The 22434-nt window shown below is 31.6% G+C and overlaps 2 protein-coding genes across 3 annotated transcripts in view; one reads left to right on the top strand and one right to left on the bottom strand.

Annotated features, from left to right (window-relative positions):
- LOC140059483 (forkhead box protein P4-like) overlaps positions 1-18250 on the top strand; it is a 50613-nt gene extending 32363 nt beyond the window's left edge. Inside the window, exons 6-14 of one of the 2 annotated variants that reach the window (XM_072105412.1) lie at positions 1320-1433; positions 3123-3297; positions 3616-3865; positions 4948-4989; positions 6956-7134; positions 10510-10637; positions 10955-11084; positions 11494-11774; positions 13289-18250. In XM_072105412.1, coding sequence (XP_071961513.1) covers positions 1320-1433; positions 3123-3297; positions 3616-3865; positions 4948-4989; positions 6956-7134; positions 10510-10637; positions 10955-11084; positions 11494-11774; positions 13289-13715 — 1726 coding nt within the window. In that variant the 3' untranslated portion in view covers positions 13716-18250. The remainder of the gene's footprint in view (positions 1-1319; positions 1434-3122; positions 3298-3615; positions 3866-4947; positions 4990-6955; positions 7135-10509; positions 10638-10954; positions 11085-11493; positions 11775-13288) is intronic. The other variant, XM_072105413.1, reaches the window with a different exon arrangement.
- A 134-nt stretch (positions 18251-18384) lies between these two features.
- On the bottom strand, positions 18385-22351 carry LOC140059484 (zinc finger protein 277-like). Its single transcript, XM_072105414.1, has 9 exons — positions 22290-22351; positions 21366-21657; positions 21019-21110; positions 20624-20863; positions 20247-20292; positions 19752-19967; positions 19281-19423; positions 19020-19194; positions 18385-18616 (listed from the first exon to the last, which is right to left on the bottom strand). Exons 2-9 carry the CDS (start codon positions 21602-21604, stop codon positions 18460-18462), a joined length of 1308 nt encoding a protein of 435 aa, XP_071961515.1. The 5' UTR covers positions 21605-21657; positions 22290-22351; the 3' UTR covers positions 18385-18459.
- Positions 22352-22434: the final 83 nt, after the last annotated feature.

The raw sequence follows: 22434 nt of genomic DNA, 5'->3' as shown, positions 1-22434 counted from the left end.
GTACATTTATTGAATAGAGGGTACATTTATTGAATAGAGGGTACATTTATTGAATAGAGGGTACATTTATTGAATAGAGGGTACATTTATTGAATAGAGGGTGCATTTATTGAATAGAGGGTACATTTATTGAATACAAGGTACATTTATTGAATAGAGGGTACATTTATTGAATAGAGGGTACATTTATTGAATAGAGGGTACATTTATTGAATAGAGGGTAAATTTATTGAATAGAGGGTGCATTTATTGAATAGAAGGTACATTTATTGAATACAAGGTACATTTATTGAATACAAGGTACATTTATTGAATACAAGGTACATTTATTGAATAGAGGGTACATTATTGAAAAGAAGTTGCATTGAATAGAATGATACATAGGTATAGTGACTGAATATATAGAGTACTGTACAGTTACCTTCTAATTCCAGGGTGATTGGTTCAAATCTTAACACACTACTATTATATTTGAGTCAATAATGATACCATGACAATACGTCATTAAACATAGCACATATCCTATAAATAGTGACTTTACTCTTGAATGTCTTACAATATTATCACAGTAATGCATTGAAATTTTCACGTTTTTATGATATGTAATTATTGATTCTGTTGTGCATTTGTAAGTCGTCCATTGTATCCTAGTTTACATTTCAATATCTTACTGGCAATGCACTTTAAATTGTTAATATCAAGTTGAACAAAATTATTGAGTCAATAACCAATGAAATTGTAAAATTAAAATAAGTCAAAAGCTCTAATATTTAAATCTTTTTAACACAAAGACGTTTTCTACTCTTGATACAATAAATAAGCAAATGTATTTATTATTTATGATATTCATACTTGGAATCAGGTCATTCACCCCTAAAGAAGGTTACGACTCATTGTACGCATACAATCAGCAGTGGTTGACGTGTGTGATAGCTAGACACGCATTTCTCCCAGGGTAGCTATAGAGTTTAGCGTGACTCGGGGGATTTCCGTTGCTCACTGTGAATTGACAAAGTTACACTTTTTAGCGTGTTCAATGGAGCTGAATCTTTACAAATAATCATACTTCTGTGAATAAGAAATATATTTAATTATAAACTGTATACTGTTGATTATTTTATGTTGATAATCTTTTTTTTTCAGTTTTACTTTTGATGTTTACATTTTAGAATTATATAAAGACATTTGAAAGTGATTGGTTTCATAATTTTCTGAAATAAAAGAATGAATAAATAAAAATGAAATTAAATTCTTTCTTGAATCCATTATATAAATAGTCTATTAGTATCAAATTATTATTATAACTTCTTTCATTTCAGAATTCCAGGAGAGGAGAGTGCAATAGGCTCAACAATCCATCCACTATACGGTCATGGGATGTGTAAATGGCCTGGATGCGAGACTAGTTGTGATAATTTTTCAAGCTTCCTTAAGTATGTGTTTATATAACTTTTTTTTGTAATGTCATTTGTTTTCTTGTCATTCAAGGAAAAATATATAAAGATAGAGTAGAACTCCTCACTTAGAACACGCCTATTAACAGGCACACCTATTAAAGGGACACTTTCCTGTGAAACAAACAAAGTGCTATCTGTTATAACACTACAACCAACCCCTACTTAGAGGATACCTCTGTTAAAGGAACACTTTAACTGTTTGAAAAAGCATTGATCTTAATTTGATTTTCATCAACCTCTCTCTTATGGAGTTTTAACTGTAAACATAATCTGTGCATCTATCGATATTTTGAAATTTTAACATTATTAGTAATGAACTTTGACATTTGACCTAAGTAAGTAAATTATAAATTGGTTACCTACTAATTTAGGTGTTAATAAGATGGTGTTTGCGGTATGTTATTAGTGGATATCCTAGATTAAACAGTGCTTTAGCTATGTTTAATGTTAAAGGTCAAATCTATGAACTATCCATCATGAGTAGGAGTCGGAAACAGAGGTGGTTGGTGATGATTAACGACACGTATTATATGTTTAAATTCTGGGAAAAAATGGGAAAATAACTAATTATGAAATATTACTTTAATAATTTGACAAACATTCAAACAATGTGAAAATAGGACTATTTACCAAAATACAATTTACAATTTTATGGTAGTTTAAATTCTGGGAAAAAATGAGACAACAAATATTCATTTAAATGTTCATTAATAAATTTGGCAAATATTGCAGTATACTAATTTTTGTTAATTATAAACAATTTTATTGTATTATGTTTAAATTCTGGGAAAAATGGAAAAACAAATAATCATTAAAATGTTTATTATACATTTGGCAAATATTGCAGCTATACTTATTTTTGTTTATCAAACAGTGTAAACATTTCAAATATGTAGATTTATGTAACGTATATATATTAATTAATTAATTTCTGGGTATCAACATTTGAAAATAATTTAAATTATTGAAATGTTTCTTGATAACTTTGGAGCTACTTACTTTTGTAATGAAACAATTTAAAAATTAATCTCAAATACGCAGCGCTATTTATCTGAAATATAACTTACAATTTTATGGTAGTCGTTATATACAGTTACCGTAGATTGGTTTCTTCATCTTCAAGTCATTACTGTTTAATATTTATATGGCATGACAGAATAAGATAGAGTTTTGACATAAAGTAATTGAGAGGGTCATCTTTCACCTTATTTTGTCTATCTTGTCGTTGACGCGGATCAACATCCAGTATACGATTACCTCAACAACCGAGTCAAGTCGAGATTAAATGCTCTTGAATAAACAGATTATATCAAGGGTATGCGTTTTTTAGTATTTAACTGTATTTACAATTTAAAGGATAAGTCCTCTTGGGAGTCGTATGGTTAGAGCAAAAAGTCGATACTTATCTTGTGTCACTAACTCTCCTTGGATCGTTTGATGGTATTTGGTTAATTCATTTTTAAAATTGGGTATTTGTTTTAAGTCGTTATTTGTTCTTGACGAAATTGCATATGAGCAGATGGGGAACTCATTTTTCATGGTCATGCTGTATATAAAAAAAAATTGTTTGCATACTAAATCGAGAAAGGTAAATGTTTGGTCAAGAAACCTAATGTCGTTGAACCATGTCGTCATTTTCTAACATTCTGTTTGTTTTTCATACAGACATATTAATAGTGAACACACATTGGACGACAGGAGCACGGCCCAAGCCCGTGTTCAAATGCAAGTTGTCAACCAATTGGAAATACAACTAGCCAAAGAACGTGAGCGACTCGCGGCTATGATGGCACATTTGCATATGAAACCACCTGAGCCAAAGACACCTGTATCAACCGCAGTACGTTTTTCATTCTTTAATCATTTCAATGTATTTTGCAATAAATAAAAGAAAAAAAAAAGTGTATTATCTCCCAAAAATAATCAATCAAACAATTCAAATATTTGTATTGTAGTGTTATAATGCATTTAAATATTAACAAATTAGTTATTACCTAATTTTTATTGAACTTATCCTACATTAATCACACACATGTTTCTTTGCTGTATTAACTTTGATCATTGTCATTTTTATTTATTTTAAGATCTATTGAATTTATCTTTTTTCTAGTCTGTTTAATTATAAAGCATTACAAACCAAATTATTATTTTTTAACAGGCAAGTCCACCAGCTGTGAAATCAGTCATTGTACAATCACCAACTGTCGTCCAATCACCCCCCGCCCATCTTCCACCTCCTCCAGCCCCTCAACATATTCCCCCTCCCCAAACATTACAAATTATATCATCTACACCTAGTGTCCCTTCCCCTCATCCGCACCCACCTCCTAGCCCCATTCATACCCCAATTAGTTCCGGTCCCATTCGCAGACGGATGAGTGAAAAGTACGGAGTGTCTCTGGATTCTGGTGAGTCTGGGAATATAATAGTAGAATAATATTTATAGAATTTAGAATGTAAAAATAATATTTATATGGACTGTTAATTTTAACTAAATGCTTTTAGAATTCAAAAACAAAACAAAGAATTGTTGACAAAGGTGCTGATCAAACAAAATGCTAAAATTTCAACAACAAGATTTAAGTTTCATTCGGTTTCATTTTGCAATCTAGGCTTGTAGACATTTTACCCATAATGCAACATGCTAAGACACTGAATCGAATAAAGACGCATTGATTATGAAATCCAATTATGTTTTCATCATTCACGTCTGCTACTAATTTTATAGATTTGGTCAAGTTATAATTTCTGTGTTTCTGTATTATAATGTATGGTTCTATGTTATGCTAGCAATAAATATGTAAATAATAATGACAATTTATTTATACTGCAAAATAAAATACTTATTATTACTATTACTTATCACTACATAGAGCATAGATTGGGAAATCCCAAGCCTGTAATTACGCTGGTTTGGGAAATCCCAAGCCTGTAATTACGGTGGTTTGCCTTGGACCCACTCAAATGGATCAAATTTGCATTAAAATTATTTTCACTTTTGGGGTAGGCATATACATGAGGACTGAAAACAGTTTGCACTAAAATGGATCATTTGGGTGACATGAGGCTTTTATTTCCATCCTTTAAAAACATAAATTTAAGGAATAATGTTTTTTTTACATTTCATTTTACTATTAAGAAAACACTGCTATTTTAAAATACAGTATTAAATGCCTTAATTCAATTTAATTAAGAACATGTCTTAATTAATATACATCAGTAACCATTTCCATCTTCATCAGTATTGCGTCTTTGTAACTAACATCAATTTCCTCACTATTCTTTAAAAATTAACAATTTCATTAAACAATGTTACCATATGCTACATATTTGTAGTACTATATTATTTTTACAGTTTCATCCATCTGTGGTTGAAAGTGAATTTTCATTTTACATCTTTGATGATGGTATCGGTTATTTTATTGCTTAAAACCAAAGTAATAAAAATTATTTTATTTTTCTAAATCAATGCCTTTTGCTTGCTTTTTAGGCCTGATGCTAGGCCTCCAAAACCTACCAGTTGAACACCACCGTGAGTAGTTATTTTTAGCCCTACACATATGGGAGGAGGGTCAATCATTGCATGCCTACCCCGTTATTTTCTTTGCCATGTCAGGTCCTTCAAACCTACCAATACACACTCCTTCCAAAAATCCTGGTGAATCCTTAATTTTGATTACAAAAAAATCATGCTAAGAAAAAAATGATATAGCATGTTGTTTTGGTGACATTCTTCCCATAATTAGTATTTATTTGAAATAAAACTTTTGATTTTAACAATGTAGAAGATCACTATAGAAATGTATGGTAAGGTAAAGTAGTATACAAAACTAAATGCAGTACAATGTGTTTCGTATTTAAGTTATTTCTTAAAGGATAAATTGCAATTTAGAAAAACAAGATGTGTAGTATTTATTTATGTTATAGCATACCATATTATTTTGGGTACAGAGTGTTTGGTTACATAGTAATAATTAGTAGTGGATGAAGTAAATATCAGGTTTTACTTTCTTTTTAGTATTTGTGTAGTGTGGCACTTCATCTGTGTAGCCATATGATTCTATGGTCCTTGTTCAAATCCTAGCTTAGGACAAGGCGCAGATTTATCATGCTTGGAAAAAAACCATAGTTTCAAGTCAATGATTTTGTCAGTTTTCTAAATAACCTAAGCGAAATGTTTATTAAGTCTATCCCATAAAATAAAGCATAAAATTTGTTTTATAAATATACCCACAGTTTTCACTGTTTTGACTTTGGCAATTGTAAATATTATAATCATCCTAGAATTTTCCTTGAAATTAATTGAAATAAATATTTAAGTTTGAAATCACAATTACATTTAATTAAAAATGAATAATGTTTAATTGAAATGAAATACAATAAAAATATAATTTCAAACTCCTAAACAGTGGAATTAACTAATTAGTAATAAAAAAGAAAAATCTACCCAAATAGGGATTCGAACCTGGAATCTTCTGTTTGATATGCAGATATCCTACCATTATACCACTGGGTATTAAAAAATATATATTTGTGGAGGCGACATCTTGTTTTAATGATTTAAACCTAGAGGCATCTTGTATATTTCTGAATTTAAATTGTGTATTTCTGTTTGAATGTTTGTTTATACTTGCGATGGCTGTCTGGTTTTTATTCCTTTGTTTTGCTAGGGTCAAGCTCTTCTTGTCCGCCGGTAAACTGTTTTATAAGTTGTTTGTTCGTTGTATAAACACAGCAACCTCATTTGTAAATAATTAAGGATAGAGTAATGTGATTTACTTGCTAGACAGATGCTACTTTGTTTATTCAAGGATCTAGTTATTTAGAAATCTAAATAAGGAAAAAATGAACAGTGTCTGAAAACAACAGTAGATTGTAAATGCTATTAAATGTTATGAATAATAAAATTAATACTTATAAATGCTCATAATCGCTATTTTATGAAAAATATTGACTAATGTTCTGAGGGTCAGACATTCCTTTCTGTGAGATACTAAAACCCAACATATGTTGACCGAACGAACATGACACAAAACCAGGTATTCGGATAAAAAGATAGCAAAACCCCAAAGAGAATGTAAATTACAAAATAATTTTTTATTTTGTTTTATTTTGAGAGGTGTTATTTCAAATTGCATAAAATGATATTGAAGTATATTTGTTTGTATTTCTCCAGTGCTTATTCCAATCTATTTTGGTTTAAGATATTATATTACTGTATTAATTTGAGAGAAGCAAACAAAATGTGATATTGCAGAGCTTTCTGTTTATTTTCACTCACTCTGTATATTTATATATTTGTTTTACTATGGATATCAAGTCCTAGTATTGTTGTTACACAAAAGAAATGCTATAAGGCTTAAAATAATATAATAGTAAGAATGGTTAGATAGTTGGGAGTCAAAGGTGGTTGGATATATTTTTGATAGAAAACCATCCTATTCTATCTAAATAAAGCCTTACCCTTTGTTTGTTTTTCTTTCATTTCTCAAATATAGAAATTCAAAAGAATTGTGAATTCTATCGAAACGCAGATGTGCGCCCACCTTTTACATACGCAGCTCTGATCCGACAAGCGATTGTGGAATCACCGGGAAGGCAGCTTACCTTAAATGAAATTTACAATTGGTTCACGAGAACGTTTGCTTACTTTAGGAGGAATGCGGCTACTTGGAAGGTAACTAAAGTGGTAAACTATAATGCATATAACGAGTAAAACTATACATTAGTGTCACCACCTAAAAGTGTGTATCGTTGTAGTGTAGTAGAATGAGACAAGTGAGAATGTTTTTGCAAGACACCCGCAAGTTCTGAGGAGTCTCCCACAAGTTCTGTAATTCTATTGCAAGTTTTGTGAGAATTGTACAAGTTCTGAGGAGTCTCCCACTAGTTCTGTGAGACTTTTAAAAGTTCTGAGAGTCTCCCAACAGTTCTGTGAGTCTCCTATAATTTGTGTAATTCTTCTACAAGTTCTGAAAAGTCTCCCACATGTTTTGTAAGACCGACCCAGCTCCCCTCATCTTACTTCTGTCACGACTCCTACAAGTTCTGTGAGTCTCTTATAAGTTCTGTGAGACTCCTACAAGTTCTGTAGTCACTTACTCTCTTACAAGTTTTGTGAGACTCCTACAAGTGAAGTTCTTACTGGGTAGTTTGAGTTGAGAAAAGTACATTGTAAATCACTAGTAGAAGTGAAGAAAAAAATCAAACACAGAATTCTATTCTAATCGGCCATTAAAGCTACCTTTTATTGCGAAATGACATGTATGTTAATGACGATCGTTAACGACCGTTACCTTAGATGTTAAACTAATTTAGGAAGTATTAAATGTGAAATTTATGAAGATTACTACTGTTACAAGATACATGTTGAGAAACGAAATCATTCTAACTGTACGTTTGTAATCTCAGCCTTTGAATCTAAGTTAATTTAAAGATAACTTGAACCGAGACATCTACTAAATGCTAATTGTAATTCTCGTTAAACATGTACATAAACTTGAATAGGTAGAGTATTCATGTAGGTAATTTCGTTTGTCTGTTTCAATGCTATCTAAAGGGGATGATTACGGTGCAAGTGTATATCGCCCCTCTTGTTGCTTTATGGCCGCCTTTTCAAGGCAAGTCGAGTACAGTTGTTTTCTTTTTTTTCATACTCGCCAATTACAAGATGGATAAACTATAATGAACTAAGTCTCTGTCTACACTATCAAGCTTTATGTGACAAAAAAATGTCATATCACTACAATATTTGGGCAAATCATCATCATATTTGGGAACATCACACTTTTTCAAACTAGTTTGTTAGTCTCTTTAGTGTATTTGAAAGCTTAGGAAACGGAGCTGTGAGTTACAACTCAGATACTAGGTCAGGATTGAACCTTTGACTTTAGGATTTGAAGGCAAGCACATTAACCACCAAGCTACAGCTCCACTAAATTTATATACATTTTTACAATTATATATTTACAATTCAAAATATGAACATAATCCTGTACTTGGTCAACCACACTTAAATATTTTACCTTCAGATACACAGTGCAGAGAACACATTTTTTAACAGGTTTCCCCTAAAATATTAAAAACCTGCTTGTATTTTCCTGTCATATTTTTCATATAAGTAAGAGGTGGGACTTGTGGTTGATGTCTTTATTGTCTTAATTATGTAAATTACTTGTTGTCGGAAAACATTTCAGAACAGGATGCTGTGAGGCTGTTTGCAGATAATCAACTTATTTACAACCGAGTTGAAATTCCAAAAATGGTCACATACTATTAGGTAATCCAGATAAACTTTGTTTCTATTCGTGTGTGGTTTTTACTTCCCAATTCCCCAAGTGTGGAGAAAAAACATAATTCTGCATAAATTTAATTTCTCTATTAAATTCACAGAAATTCTGCCCAGTAATAACTAATATACCGGAAATTAATTAATTTGTAAATGTAAAAGATTAGGAAATTTGTCATGATGAGAAAACGTTGCCCCAACCGAGAATTGAACCCGGATTACAGACATCCTACTAATAGACCATTGGGGCTTGCAGAAGTGCTATGGTTTAAATTTGATTGGATAGCATCCTAAAGCTCTGTCTACACTATCAAACTTTATGTAACAAATAATGAAATGTGACCATACATGGACATGATTTTGTCATATCACTACCATATTTGAGTACATCACACTTTTTTGTCAAACTAGTTTGATAGTGTAGACAGAGTATAGCACAATATATTTGTAGATGAATTATTGTACAACATGAACATGCCAACTTTGTAAAGTACCATAAAAATTATTCTAATGCCAGTAGTCTTCTTTGTCAGCCCTGGGGTCTGTAAGGAAAGCGACAAAAAACACCTTATTTATCATAATTTTGTTAATGGCCATATTAAAGTTTGCCTTTCTTAAATACAAACATTGCAATCAAATGCTAATTACAAGTGGAGGATTTTATATTATGTAGGCTCAACATCCTCCACTAACCTGTGTTTGTTATTAATGAGAGGTATTTGCTTTGGTGTTGTGTAGCCAATCCACTTGTCCGCTGCTGAATCTGTTTGTCGTATTGTTGACATTATCCTGTGTGTTTGTTTGTGGATGACCTAGATTACTTCACCTCCTGTGAGAATCTATGTTAACATCAAATTCATGTTGCTTACAAATTACGTTTCTTCACTTTGAATTTATTTAAATCATTATACTCATTATTATTGTTGTAAACGCAAATGTTGCCATTTGCACCCTTGGGAACCAAAATATTTACGTTTCTACTATTCATATATAATGTAAACAGGTTGGAGCAACAATAGATAAATTTGAACTTGTGTTATTTTTAATCTATTTATTTTATTATTTTATCATTTTGTTAGCAAACAATGATGTTAGTTTAGACTTTTCAGCAAATTAAGTAAATAAAACAGAAAAACAACAACATTCATTTATTAAATATTTACAATTTAAGAAAAATAACAAACATTCATTTCTTAAATATTTACAATATATTTGTGTTTTAACTGTTCTTTTGTAGTTTCACTTGCCTCATATTGTAACTGTTTTTGATCTAAAAATGAAAGTGTTGATAAATTTACAGTTTAATGTTACATTGTTTACAAATGAGCTTATGATTGTTTGAAAAAGCACAAACAAATGTTCTTATGGTAACATTTAGAAGAGAAAGGTCATATTAATGTGACATTTTAATTCTGTAATAATATGGATGTTTTACCATATATCGAATTTATAGAACAAACTAAATAATAAAACACCGATAAACTGCAATTTAACTTGGATTGAGCTATGGTATGGAACATTGAGCTATGGTATGGAACATTGAGCTATGGTATGGAACATTTCTTACATGTTCGAAAAACTTAATTCTTTACAAAATAGAACATTCGTATGTAATTTGATTGTGTAATTTATTTATATACAACAATTTAGATTTTAACTCAATAACCTGTGAAAAGCCAAAGAAAACTTACCTAAAAACTACCATTAAATCGGCAGACAATACAAAACATGCATAAGAAAGTAGTTTTTTCTTTTGTTTTGCAGAATGCAGTACGACATAATCTTAGTCTTCATAAATGTTTTGTTCGAGTTGAAAATGTGAAAGGAGCAGTGTGGACAGTAGATGAATTGGAGTTTATGAAAAGAAGGCCACAGAAACTCCAAATATCAGGGTAATACGAAGCTGTACAATATATTTCACAATAATTCAATCTTTTTTAGAGGGAGTAAAGACCTGTCTAACTAGTTTGACACAAAAAGTGTGATGTAATTATGATAGTGATATGCCCAAACATGGTAGTGATATGATATCATTATGTCCATATATAGGTACATCACATTTTTTGGTCCCATAAAGTTTGATAGTGTAGACAAGGCTTAAGGAATTGAACCTCTTAGCTGCGAGCTAATGTCTGAATTGAGTAGCACATGTCTGAATTGAGTAGCACACGTCTAATAATAATGATTATTCGTATGTTTTTTTTTTCAGGAGCTTAAGTGCTCCCACTACCCCCACCACGGCTTCCTCTCCATTACTTCATAGAAATCCAATTCCACTCATAAAAAGTGACATGGTAGATCTGCACATGTACCCAATGAAAGACATTAAACATGAACTGGTAAGTTGCTATTAATTAATCACTAGCTTTTAATATTTTAGCCTAACAATGACAATAGCTTGTTTCTTTTTTCAACATTCTTTGTCATAAAATCGTACCAAAGATAAATTTGAGTCAACTACATATGTATGTATGGACACCAAAATATATATATATAATTGATAATTTGATATATAAATATTCTGTCGGCTACACGCAGCAAGTTTAAGTAATAATGATGAATATTAAAATCTACACAGTTCAATTTCAAATTGTTAACGTAAGACGATGTTTTACCAAATGAATACGTCTTATAGTGAATCAACAAAATGTATTCATTGAACATATCTAAATATGCACACTAGACCTACATGACTTCAATACATTTGTTTTCTCTTCAATTTCAACACATTTGTTTCTGTATTTGCAGACTGGCAGTTCTTGTCCCCAGTATCCGTCCTTTGCATCCAAATCCTCTGGCCCCTTATTATCGCCCAGCGGCAGAGAAAATTCCATCATAAGTCTTGGGGAGGAAGCCAGAGTTCGTAGCGAGCTCGCTTCAGAAACCGCGTCTCCCGAGTTACATCTGCAACCACGAAATTTTAACAAAGAAGATGAGATGATGGAAAAGGATATGGATAATGAGAGAGATGAAATAGAACGACGATACATTGATAAAACTGAAGAAAGAGACATTGAAAATGGAGAAATGTAAGTCTGTTTGTGGTAGTATAGTCTGTTTTTTTAACAAATATAACTATTGTCTTGTCTATCAAAAATTTGCTAGCCTATTGCAATTTAGTAATATTAGACAGAATAGTAATTTAATAACTACTTCGAAGTAACTTTGCGTCGGGGAGCTAAGTTAATTGGTCAGAGCCCCACCCATTTGTTTCGAGTATTCTCAAGTGTACTTAGTGGTAAGTACAGTCACGGCGGAGTAGGGCAAACATCTGACCAACTAGAAGGGATACGAGAACAGACGTTCATCATGTTACATTGTAATTGTCGTGTAACCATTTATGGTTATCCTTGGCAATATTCCTAAATTAAGAATGTAAAAAAAAAGGATTATATATTATATTATCATAATAATAGATTTTAAACCCTTTCATAATAATGTTTGCATTTTCAAAAAAATGAAATATCAGGAAAATATATGAACAAATTGCCAGAGATAAAATTAATAATATAAATATCAAACTATAGAGGGTGCTTTTACAAAAATAAGTCTTGATATATTGATTTTATTAAGCATTTTTGATATCAAAATATTGATTTTTTTTTTAATCGGGCAATGTCTGTTGTATACTTATTTACAAATAAAGAAATTCAGAAATTGGAAAATTGTCGAAATTTACAAAAAAAAGCCATACAAAAGCAGGTAATAAATATACTTGGAATTTTCCCAAGTAATGTTAAAAAATTCATAATCAATTTTGATTTCATTTTGCTTCTGTTGAAAGAAAACAGATTCTTTTTTGTTAAAATTATTCTTCATTATGTTGCTAATGGTTTCATCCTCTCTTAATGTAATTTTAACTCCAAAAGAAAATCTTGAAACGCCTGTCTAAACAATGCAGTTCATAGCAAATATATAAAATAAACACTTCAACATCTAATGCAAAATGAATATAAATAAACCATATTTATTCTGATAATCTGTCGCATCTGTTACAAACCCTTGTCTGTTATTATAGTAGTGTTGTTATATTTATTGTAGGATGTTTATTAAATTATATCCTCCGATTTATTTTTTTGGTACTTAAAATATCTATTTATATGATGTTCTGATTATGGGGAAAAAACGAGAATAACATAAATTATAAATATTTAATGTCATTATGTTTAAAAATTGGGGTTTTTTTTCATTTGATTACATAAAAGATATCTTTAAATATAGAAAATAAAATAAAAATAATACAAATATATTAATATATAAATTAATTTTTTATTTACAAAAGCTTGGAACTTCTTTATGACTGCTTTATTTTCATAGCTTTTTGCCTATTTTACCTATAAAGAGATCCAGCAACCCATTTTTTCAGTAATTTGCCTTTGGAAATAATATATAGATTATTGCATTTAAGTTTCTTGTTTTTAGTTTCTGGACAAGCAACAAACAAAATCATTGTCTAATTTGTTTTAAGAATTTCATGGAAAACGAGATAAGTAATGTATCAGTATTACAAGTGACTAATATTTATTTCCTGTTTTTCATATAGCATTGAAGACGATCCACAAACACAATCTAGAACCTATGCCAATTTTGCACAGGAAGAGGTCATAATAGATAATGACCTTGATGAACCTCCAACCCAGGTCAAAATTATGTCAAAGTTCACGGGTGAAGAAGAACCAGAAGATACATCACAAGTTGACACTATTACGCAAAAATTTAGCGACGAAGCTACGTTAGACGAACCTTCAGAAAACATACCGTTGGAAGAACCGATGGAGGAGGAGATTGTCGAGGAAGACAGCTTTGAAGAACCGCCCACGCAGGTCAGGTTTGTGTCAAAGTTCGCGAGCCAAGGGGTCAGAGATGAAGAAGAAAACGTGTCAGTCTTCCCACCATTAAATGGTCATGTGATAGAAAATGATCATATGCAGGAGTCCGTGATTGAAAATCATGTCTCGCAGTCAGTGTGATAAAATAAAAGTGATCATTAAAAGTGATCGTTTGACAAGAAAAAAATAAAATGCTGAAACTTTGATATTGTCAAAGAGTATGCAGGTCCCAGATTGTGCACACGATTTGTTATGGACGTCCGTGATCTGGATCCATAGTTTTTAGTTGTGCTAGTTACCCGTCCTAGAGAGGGCGCCCTGCAGCTGGTTGGACTCTAGTTTATGCAACAAATTTATCAGTGTATCTTGATCTCAATCTGCCGCATCCTTCTTCTTGCAACCATGATACTTAAAACAAAACTATTTCAAAATCCGATAGTTATACTTCTTAAATTGACAGAGTTACTAAATGAATCGTATTCTTTGTGATTAAGAAATACCCAAAATTAAGCTGCCTTAAGATAAAGTCTGAACGCTAAATCTAATCATTTTATCATGAAATACTGACAACTATAATACATGTTAAAAATCCTTATCAAGTGTGTATAGTAACGGTCGCGCCATGTGCTCATTTGTAATAAATATATGCTAATGCCAAGTGTCCATTCATAATGAATTTAATGTTAAAAATTTGCTATATCTACGGAATGAAATTTCCTCATTAGAAATTCCACTAAATTTGCTTTAATTTATTTTCCACAATCTGATTAAATGCTACACAAATGCTATTAAATTTATTTATTTAAAGATATGCGTATACATAATGTATTTTCATGAAACTTGTTACCGAGAAAGAAGGTATCGTATGACATTGAGCAATTACAATTTTTATAAGAAAATTACCCAATAAATTGTTTGTAAAGCTACTGGAAGAAAGTATACTTTTAACCTTGTATAAATGGGGTTATAGTTGAATATTGGGGTTGAATTCTACTATTATCGAACATAGACCTGTAACAGGCATATAGGCCTGCAGGTAACAAGCCTAAAGCTCTGTCTACGCTATCAAACTTTATGTGTAACAAAAAATGTAATGTGCCCATATATGGACATGATGATGTCATATCACTACCATATTTGTTGTGTTTGATAGTGTAAACAAAACTTAAGAGGTGTGGTTATATTGCATCTTCCCTCTTTTTTTAAACTCTTTTTACTACTCTATTGCCTTTTATCTAAAAATGTAAATTTGCACAGATCTTCATGTTTATTCTGTACATTTGTTTAAGCAATTGGAATAAATGACAGTCATATAAGGTCTATTTATATACAAGCTTACTAACATACCAATGTCTCCATGTAAAAATACTATCAGTATATTCAACCCCAAATTTGAGACGACAATGACATGTTAGGACAATATGACAAAACAATGTTGTCTACATTTGTTTTCTTCCCAACAATCTCATTCCTTTACTAGAGCATTGATGTGTAAACATAAAGTGTACATTTGGATCGATACAATTTTTCAAAATATTTTTCCGTTGGAATATGGGATGCATTTTGTATTATGTTGTGCATCATCAGTCAGTGTTGTTCCTCTTCGATGATAATGCCCAACATTTCAAGTTTATATCTCATCCTATATGTGAGAATATACAGTACATTTGATATCTAGTAAAATGTGTTTATGGAAACTAAAGTGAATGCTTGATGACAGTCATAAAAGTCTAAGCTAATTAGTGTCAGTAAATTAAATGCTATGGTACATTGTAACAAATGGTAATACATCTTAAATACCTTCTTATACTTGTCTGTCTGTATTGCCTAATGGCTAACATTTCTATTCTACAAAAAAAAATCTATATACAGCCCTCAACCTTTGGAATCTTGCATGTTAGCCTCTAGAGTAGTCACTGAAATAACGTTGTAAGCACAAATCAACTTATTAATGTAAAGCCATAAGAAAACAAAACATGCCAAAGTTCGTGCTAAATTATTTTGTGGAAGTCCAGTTTTATTTGTTTTTTTAAATGTAGTTTTGACTACATATTATAATGTATTATGCTAATGTATGAATTTTAAATGATCATGAGGGTTGCCATCATGAGGGTTGCCATCATGAGTAAATTTATAACAATTGTAAAGTTTGATTTGAGAAAATTGTTGGAATTAGATTGTAGATGGAGTATGCTGGTTAGCTAGACATTTTGAAGATAAAATATATTTTTAATTTTACGCAAGTGTATGGTCACCCCATCCCCTTTATTGGTAAATATAAATGATTATGTATTGCAATATATTACACAATATCATGTGTAATTTTAATCTGAGTAAAAATAATTATAAATATTTAATAAAATTTTGCATTGGGAAAATCATGTGAATTTGTCCAAACCTGTCACAAAAATGTATTGAATTATAATATACTTCATAGTACACACTGCCTGTTTGGTTGGATGGACAGCCATAGCTGTCAATCAAAAAGTTGGTGGTCATTTGGTCTGGTTCCATCCTGATAATCCTAAGATAATTGGTTCAAATACTAGTTTTCTGTCGTGCATTTTTCATGTTATGTTTGGAAAAATTCACCAAATAAATAACTGAGTTTACAAAAGAAGACAGTGGGGACATCGACTACTTGAAGAAAAAAATAGATTTTACAATTGATGTTAAATTTTAAACCAAACAACAGTGCGAGCGTCACGCATCATCGCAAAGTTGTTGTCCTACCGTCCTGTTTCATAAACTCACCATTGTAACCTGTGTGGTTATGGATGAATAGGTTTTGGAAGTGAATCTTGAAATAGAGAAATACCAAGAGTAGAATTTATCCCTAATTTTTTCCAATTTTTAATACTATTTTGCACCAAAAAAAATGTAATCACCACTTTTGTATGTATTCTAAGTATCTGCAGGACATTTATAGGTAAACATAATCTGCAAGCATTCATGTTTAACTAATTAATTAATTCTCAGGACATTAATTAATGTAGTGCTTTATAGTATTTCAAAAGATGGCATTATAAGTACATACTAAGTAAGTTTACGTAACAGGAACAAATAGAAAGGTGAAACAATTGAATAGTGGTATTAAAGCTTAGTTCTCACTTGGATGCAATGCAATGACGTAGCGTAAGTGACTTGACCAATCACAAGCAACAGTTCGGATGTTCTATATTGCATTGTGATTGATCAAATTGCTTGTGATTCACTTGCATCATTGCATCCAAGTGGAAACCAACCTTTATCTTCTGCAGGGTACTGGGTATTTTCAAACATTTGTGATGTTACTGAAGCGTTTAAAACAGCAAATTCTTCCCCTTTAGCAGACCCCCATTGCCACATACCATTATGGCATCTAAAGCTATGTCTACACTATCAAAATATTTTGACAAAAAAAGTGTTATGTACAGTACCCAAATAAGGTAGTGATGCACCTAAATATGGTAGTGGTATGATACATCATGTCCATATATGGGCACATCACATTTTTTTAGAGTGTAGACAGAGCTTTAGGTTGGTTGGTTGTGGTTTTTGTAGTAAATTGTTATATTTGGACATTCATATTCAGTTTACATGATAATTAATTTTCCAATCAACTAATTAATTTAAGACATTGACTGTGAATATATCTTAACTTCTAATGTTTATTTTTATATTATATGAGATTATTTGACATGAAAAACGACTAGATGCCTGTTGCTTAGAACTTGCTACTATGACAACCAAAAATTATTTATTTTCTTCTTTCTTTTAAAATGTGTTTTTAGAGTGAATGTATTGGACATTCAGTGTTTTGGAATGTATATGGAAGAATTGCAGTTTTTACATTTTCTTTAAATTAAGCAAAGGCTATCCTATTATACTTACCAAGGAGGTACAGAATAAAGCGTTGGTATTTGTACCACAGTACCATCACTAGGTTGTGCCAAAAATGTTAAATAAGAACAATCATGGAGAAATCCCAACTTATTTCTCCATGGAACAACACAGGCTATGACGCAGTAGAACATTAAATGTTGTGATACCTTCCACAACAACCCCAAATTCTCATTTGCGTGTTGTGGGCGCTAACGCAACAGCAGTAGTTGTTCAATACTTGCTTTGTAGTGTATGCCATGAAATGTGAGCAAGGGGGTACAATAACGTACCATGTTGATGAATGTGACCACTGTTGAAAAAAGGGGGTGGGGAAGGAATTATCCTTGTACTAAAGGGTCAAAGGTGATCCATATAAGTCTCCATTATGTTAATGATATAAAGATACAGTTGTTTGTTACCCAAATTTTATGCAAATAATGGTACTTAGATTCCGTAGACGAGTCATGGAAGGGTATCACAGGGCGATACATATCTAGCGCATAGCTGCTGCTTTTATCTTTTTAGTGTAAATGTTTTTAACAATTTTTGGCCAATTTTATTCATTAGCCTAAATTAATGACTAAAATTGTAGTTTACTAAAAGTAAATAAAAAAAATGTAAACATTTTCTTTTAAAATTGTTTTATTTGTTTGTTTTTTTTAATCATTTTACATTAGAAAATATATTGTGACAGACTCCAATGATGGACATGCCTGGTGTATCCTTTTGAGTTCTAAACAGAGTTAATCTCTGTCTACACTATCAAATTTATGTGACAAAAGGTATGTGCCCATATATGGACATGATGATGATCACTACCATATTTAGGTATATCACACTTGTTTTTGTCAAACTAGTTTGATAGTGTAGACTGAGCTTCAGTAGTGAGGGCATGTTGAATTTGAATTTCCCGTACTCTCTATGTATAAAGCACAAAACAAAGATATCTATATATATAAGATTACTTTTATTATCTGGTATTCTTTCCATTATATATATTACAGCCATAGCAAAGTCTTTGTTATGATAATAGGTTTAACAACAAGAGACCATCTTCTAGTTTCCTCATCTCTTCATCAATATCTTCCGCAAGGACCACTGTATTTTCCTGCTCGTTGTTGTCATCGTCTTCCAAAGCACACAGAAGGGTGTCATTCTCATACGTAGGAAAGAAATATCTACAAGATCAAAACATGGTAACATTTAATAATTACTGCACAATTTTAACAAAGCACTTTTATACAAACTTTCATTTTACCACTCTTTTTCCTAAAAGTCCCATTTACAGAATTGTAAAATCATTTTAAAAAGTAGGAAAATAATTAACTATGAATTGGTTACATCATTTTTAATTTTACTATTGTTTTTCTTAAAACCCCATAGGTTGTCCCATTTACAATATACACCCTTGTAAAATCATTGACCAAGTATGAAAATATTAAAATATTTAAAGCTTTGTCTACATTATAAAACTTTGATGTCATATCTTTACCATATTTAAGCATATCACTTCCATATTTGGGCACATCAAACTTTTTTTGTCTTTTCTTAAAATATATATTAAAAGGCATGATAACTTACTGTGGCTGATCCCACACATTGCGGTCAGGTATTTGTGAGATGTGTTTTTCTTCGGTCATATGCTTGTAAATTTCGTCGTCCGATGTGTATTTTTCTCGACAAACAAAACAGCTGTGCTGGTGCATTTCTCGACGAATAAAGTTGATTAACTTAATTTGGTGATAAAAGTTTAAATCTGACAAAAAAAAAATAGAAATTGTTAATTGCCTTATGTAGTTCTGTAGTTCTATAATTGTTGAACCAAATGAGAGCCAATGTTACCTAATGTTTTTTTAATAACGCCAAGATCAAAACTGTGAACTTGTGTCATGTGACTCAACATGGTTGACATTTCAGAGGAGTTGTAAGAGCAAAACAAACAAACAATATTAGCACTTGCATCATCATCCCAATCCTCCCAGTTTCTGGAGAAAAGAAAAAAGTTAGTCAATTAGTAATATTAATAAATGTAGGCCTAACAATAGTAGTAATACAATTAACAACATACATAAAAAAAAGAGAAAAAAACATAATCAGAGGAAATAATATTACTAAATCAATCTTATTGGTAATTTTTCTTAGCAGCACTGGAGGGAGTTTAGGCAAACACACATACTTGTACACTGTTGACAAAAAAAACATGAAGTCTGTATCTCATACCCATGCTGACATAATCCAATGCAACAACCTACAGCACTATTACCAGCTCTTCTTGCAGAATTGTAAAATGTCTTTCATTTATTAATCACTTACTCAGAGTCTGGGGATTCACTCCGTGCTGCTGCTATATCCCTATCATCTTCTGCCCGCACATCTTCCCAGTTTTTACCCATTTCTAAATAGTTTATAATGTAATATTTGTCGTATTCTTTATTCTTTGGGTTGACTTTTTTGTGTTGCTTTTTTCTCATGTGATCTTTTAAAGTGGGCCTGTCTCGAAAAGTTTTCTCGCAATATAAACATTGTAATCTAAAAAACAAAAAAGGCCTCTTTGATTAATCATAATTCTAAAGCTCGTTCTACACTATCAAACTAGTTTGATAAAAATAGTGATTGCCCAAATATGGTAGTGATATGCTTAAATATGGTAGTGATATGACATCATCATGTCCATATATGGGCACATCACATTTTTTAATCACATAAAATTTGATAGTGTAGGCAGAGCTATAAATTCTATGTTGAAACATTTGTGAAATATGTTTTTTTCTAATATAAATGATTAAAATATTACGCTACATAACTTACTTATCAAGCTTTTCTTGTAATTTGTCTAAAAATTCATTCACAAAAACTGCAAAACAAAAAATATCAAATCATTATTGTCAAAATCATAATTTTATTTAGTGTATATGGTGTTTAAGGAAAAAAACAGAAAACTCTTTTGGAGTCCACTAGGAGGTAGTACTTGTGAACCACTGCACTTTGCTTACAGTACTCTTTGTGTTCAAGTTCACCTTGTATCTCTACATTCTGTAATACTGAATGTTAAGGTTATTATGTTAAGATTAGGCTTATGATAATGGATAGATTGTACAAACAGTAGCCTGCAGCTAGGATGATAATATGCTATTGTTTACCTTGCCTCTTCTCCACTGCTGTAAATTAATAAAGTAAATGCTTACCAATATTATCGGATCTTCCTATTGCAAAACTGTGATCCTTGGATAAGTGGTCTATCAATGCCATTCTGTTCCCTTCAAACACATCCCAACAAAACAGACACCGCCGTTTAAAGTTGACATCGTCACGCTCTTTCTGAAGCTGGAGGAGGATGGAGTCGAGTCGTCTGCGTTGCAAGAACTCCCTCAAGCCTTTATCCTCTTGCAGCACATCGGACAATAGGTAGAAATCTTCTTGTTTTCCTGATAAAAAATATATCCTTTAATATGAATTAGTTTCAAGCCAAATATTTTTTTAATTTAGAAACTTGACAAATATTCCATAAAATATCAACAATTCCAGTTTTAACTTTCAAAAGTTCCAGAAAATCATGGCAGTAACTGAAGCTGCCAATTACCTGGATTGTCCTGTTTGCAATTGGTTTTGATAACCGAACAGAAGTCTGTGATTGGTTGTTCAGAAAATCGCATTTTCCAATATCCAATATAGCTGAAAATAAAAAAAAAATAAATAAATACAGTAAAACCCTCTTTTCGGACACACCTTATTAAGGGGACAGTTTTCTGTAAATCTATCAAGGGCATATAGGTTTTAACATCTCTGTTGGATCCTGACTAAAGGTGTCCACTACGAGTAAGTCAGTGGACGTTAAAACCTTTCGGTCTTGTTTCTGTTGAGAGAAAGGAACTTGTTATTTACCATGAATTAGTTGCACATTGAATATGTTTGCTATTCAATACCTACCCTACAAAATCACTAATCAAATTGACATCTGCTATCAGGAATTTATGCTCATCAATCATATGTTTCAGAAATGGATCTTTATCTTCTTTAGCATCAAACAACATTGAACAAAATACACAGGTTACTGTATTAGTTGTAACAGATTCCGTCGCTAGATCCGGAGAATCGGTGCTTTCTGGAAGATTTAGGGCTTCCAGCTGGACGTCATCTTTATGACTTGTTCCACCACCACTTGCCATATCGATTAGGAGTGTACACCTGTAATCGTCTAGTTAGTTAGTTAGGGCGTACCCTACCAACAAAAATGGTAAAAGTTAAAAACATTTTGTGCATATTCAAAAGATAAACATTTAAATTCAATTCTTTATTGCAACAAAGTAAACATTGTTGAATTTACCATATCAAAATAACAAATAAATATAATAATTTTAAAAAATACATTACAAGTTGAGTTCACATGACAACATTTAAAGAATAAACACAGTATAAACATAGCCTAGCCTAGTATTTTATTTAGTAATACTTTAATTTTTATTAAAATATTACTAAAATACTAATAATTATAGTAGTAGGCCAAATAAATGCAAGTATAATATTAAAATACAAAGATTTATGGAAAAGTAGGTCTGTGGGGTCTAGCAAGCCTGGCTCTTCTACCTAGGCCTAGCTTAGTCGCAATCCTCTCTCGCGCGCGCATGGAGGCCTCCTTCTCACACGGAAGCTACCCTCTATCTAGCCTACTAGTACTAGCTACTACGCTAGGCCTAAGTCTAAGACGTCCTAGTTAGTCCTCTAGAGACTACCTATGACTAGCTAGCCTTATGGATGTATAACATAAATGTTAAGAAATATTATAGATCTACTCTAGAGAAGGTAGCCTATACTATATTTTCTTTTGCAGTAAATTAATAGTGAATACTGTACTTTTGAGGTAAAATGCGGTCACCGTGTATTGTTTTGTTTTTTTTCTTCTTCAAATTATAAGCACGGTCACCGTGCCAATAGAAATGCTAATTTACATAAACGCCACACGCGTCGGGCGGCGAGAAATGACGTGACACGTCACGCA

The sequence above is a fragment of the Antedon mediterranea genome, chromosome 9, assembly GCF_964355755.1.
Source record: "Antedon mediterranea chromosome 9, ecAntMedi1.1, whole genome shotgun sequence".
In the NCBI taxonomy this organism is placed as follows: Eukaryota; Metazoa; Echinodermata; class Crinoidea; order Comatulida; family Antedonidae; genus Antedon; species Antedon mediterranea.
This window is presented reverse-complemented; position numbering and strand designations above follow the sequence as displayed.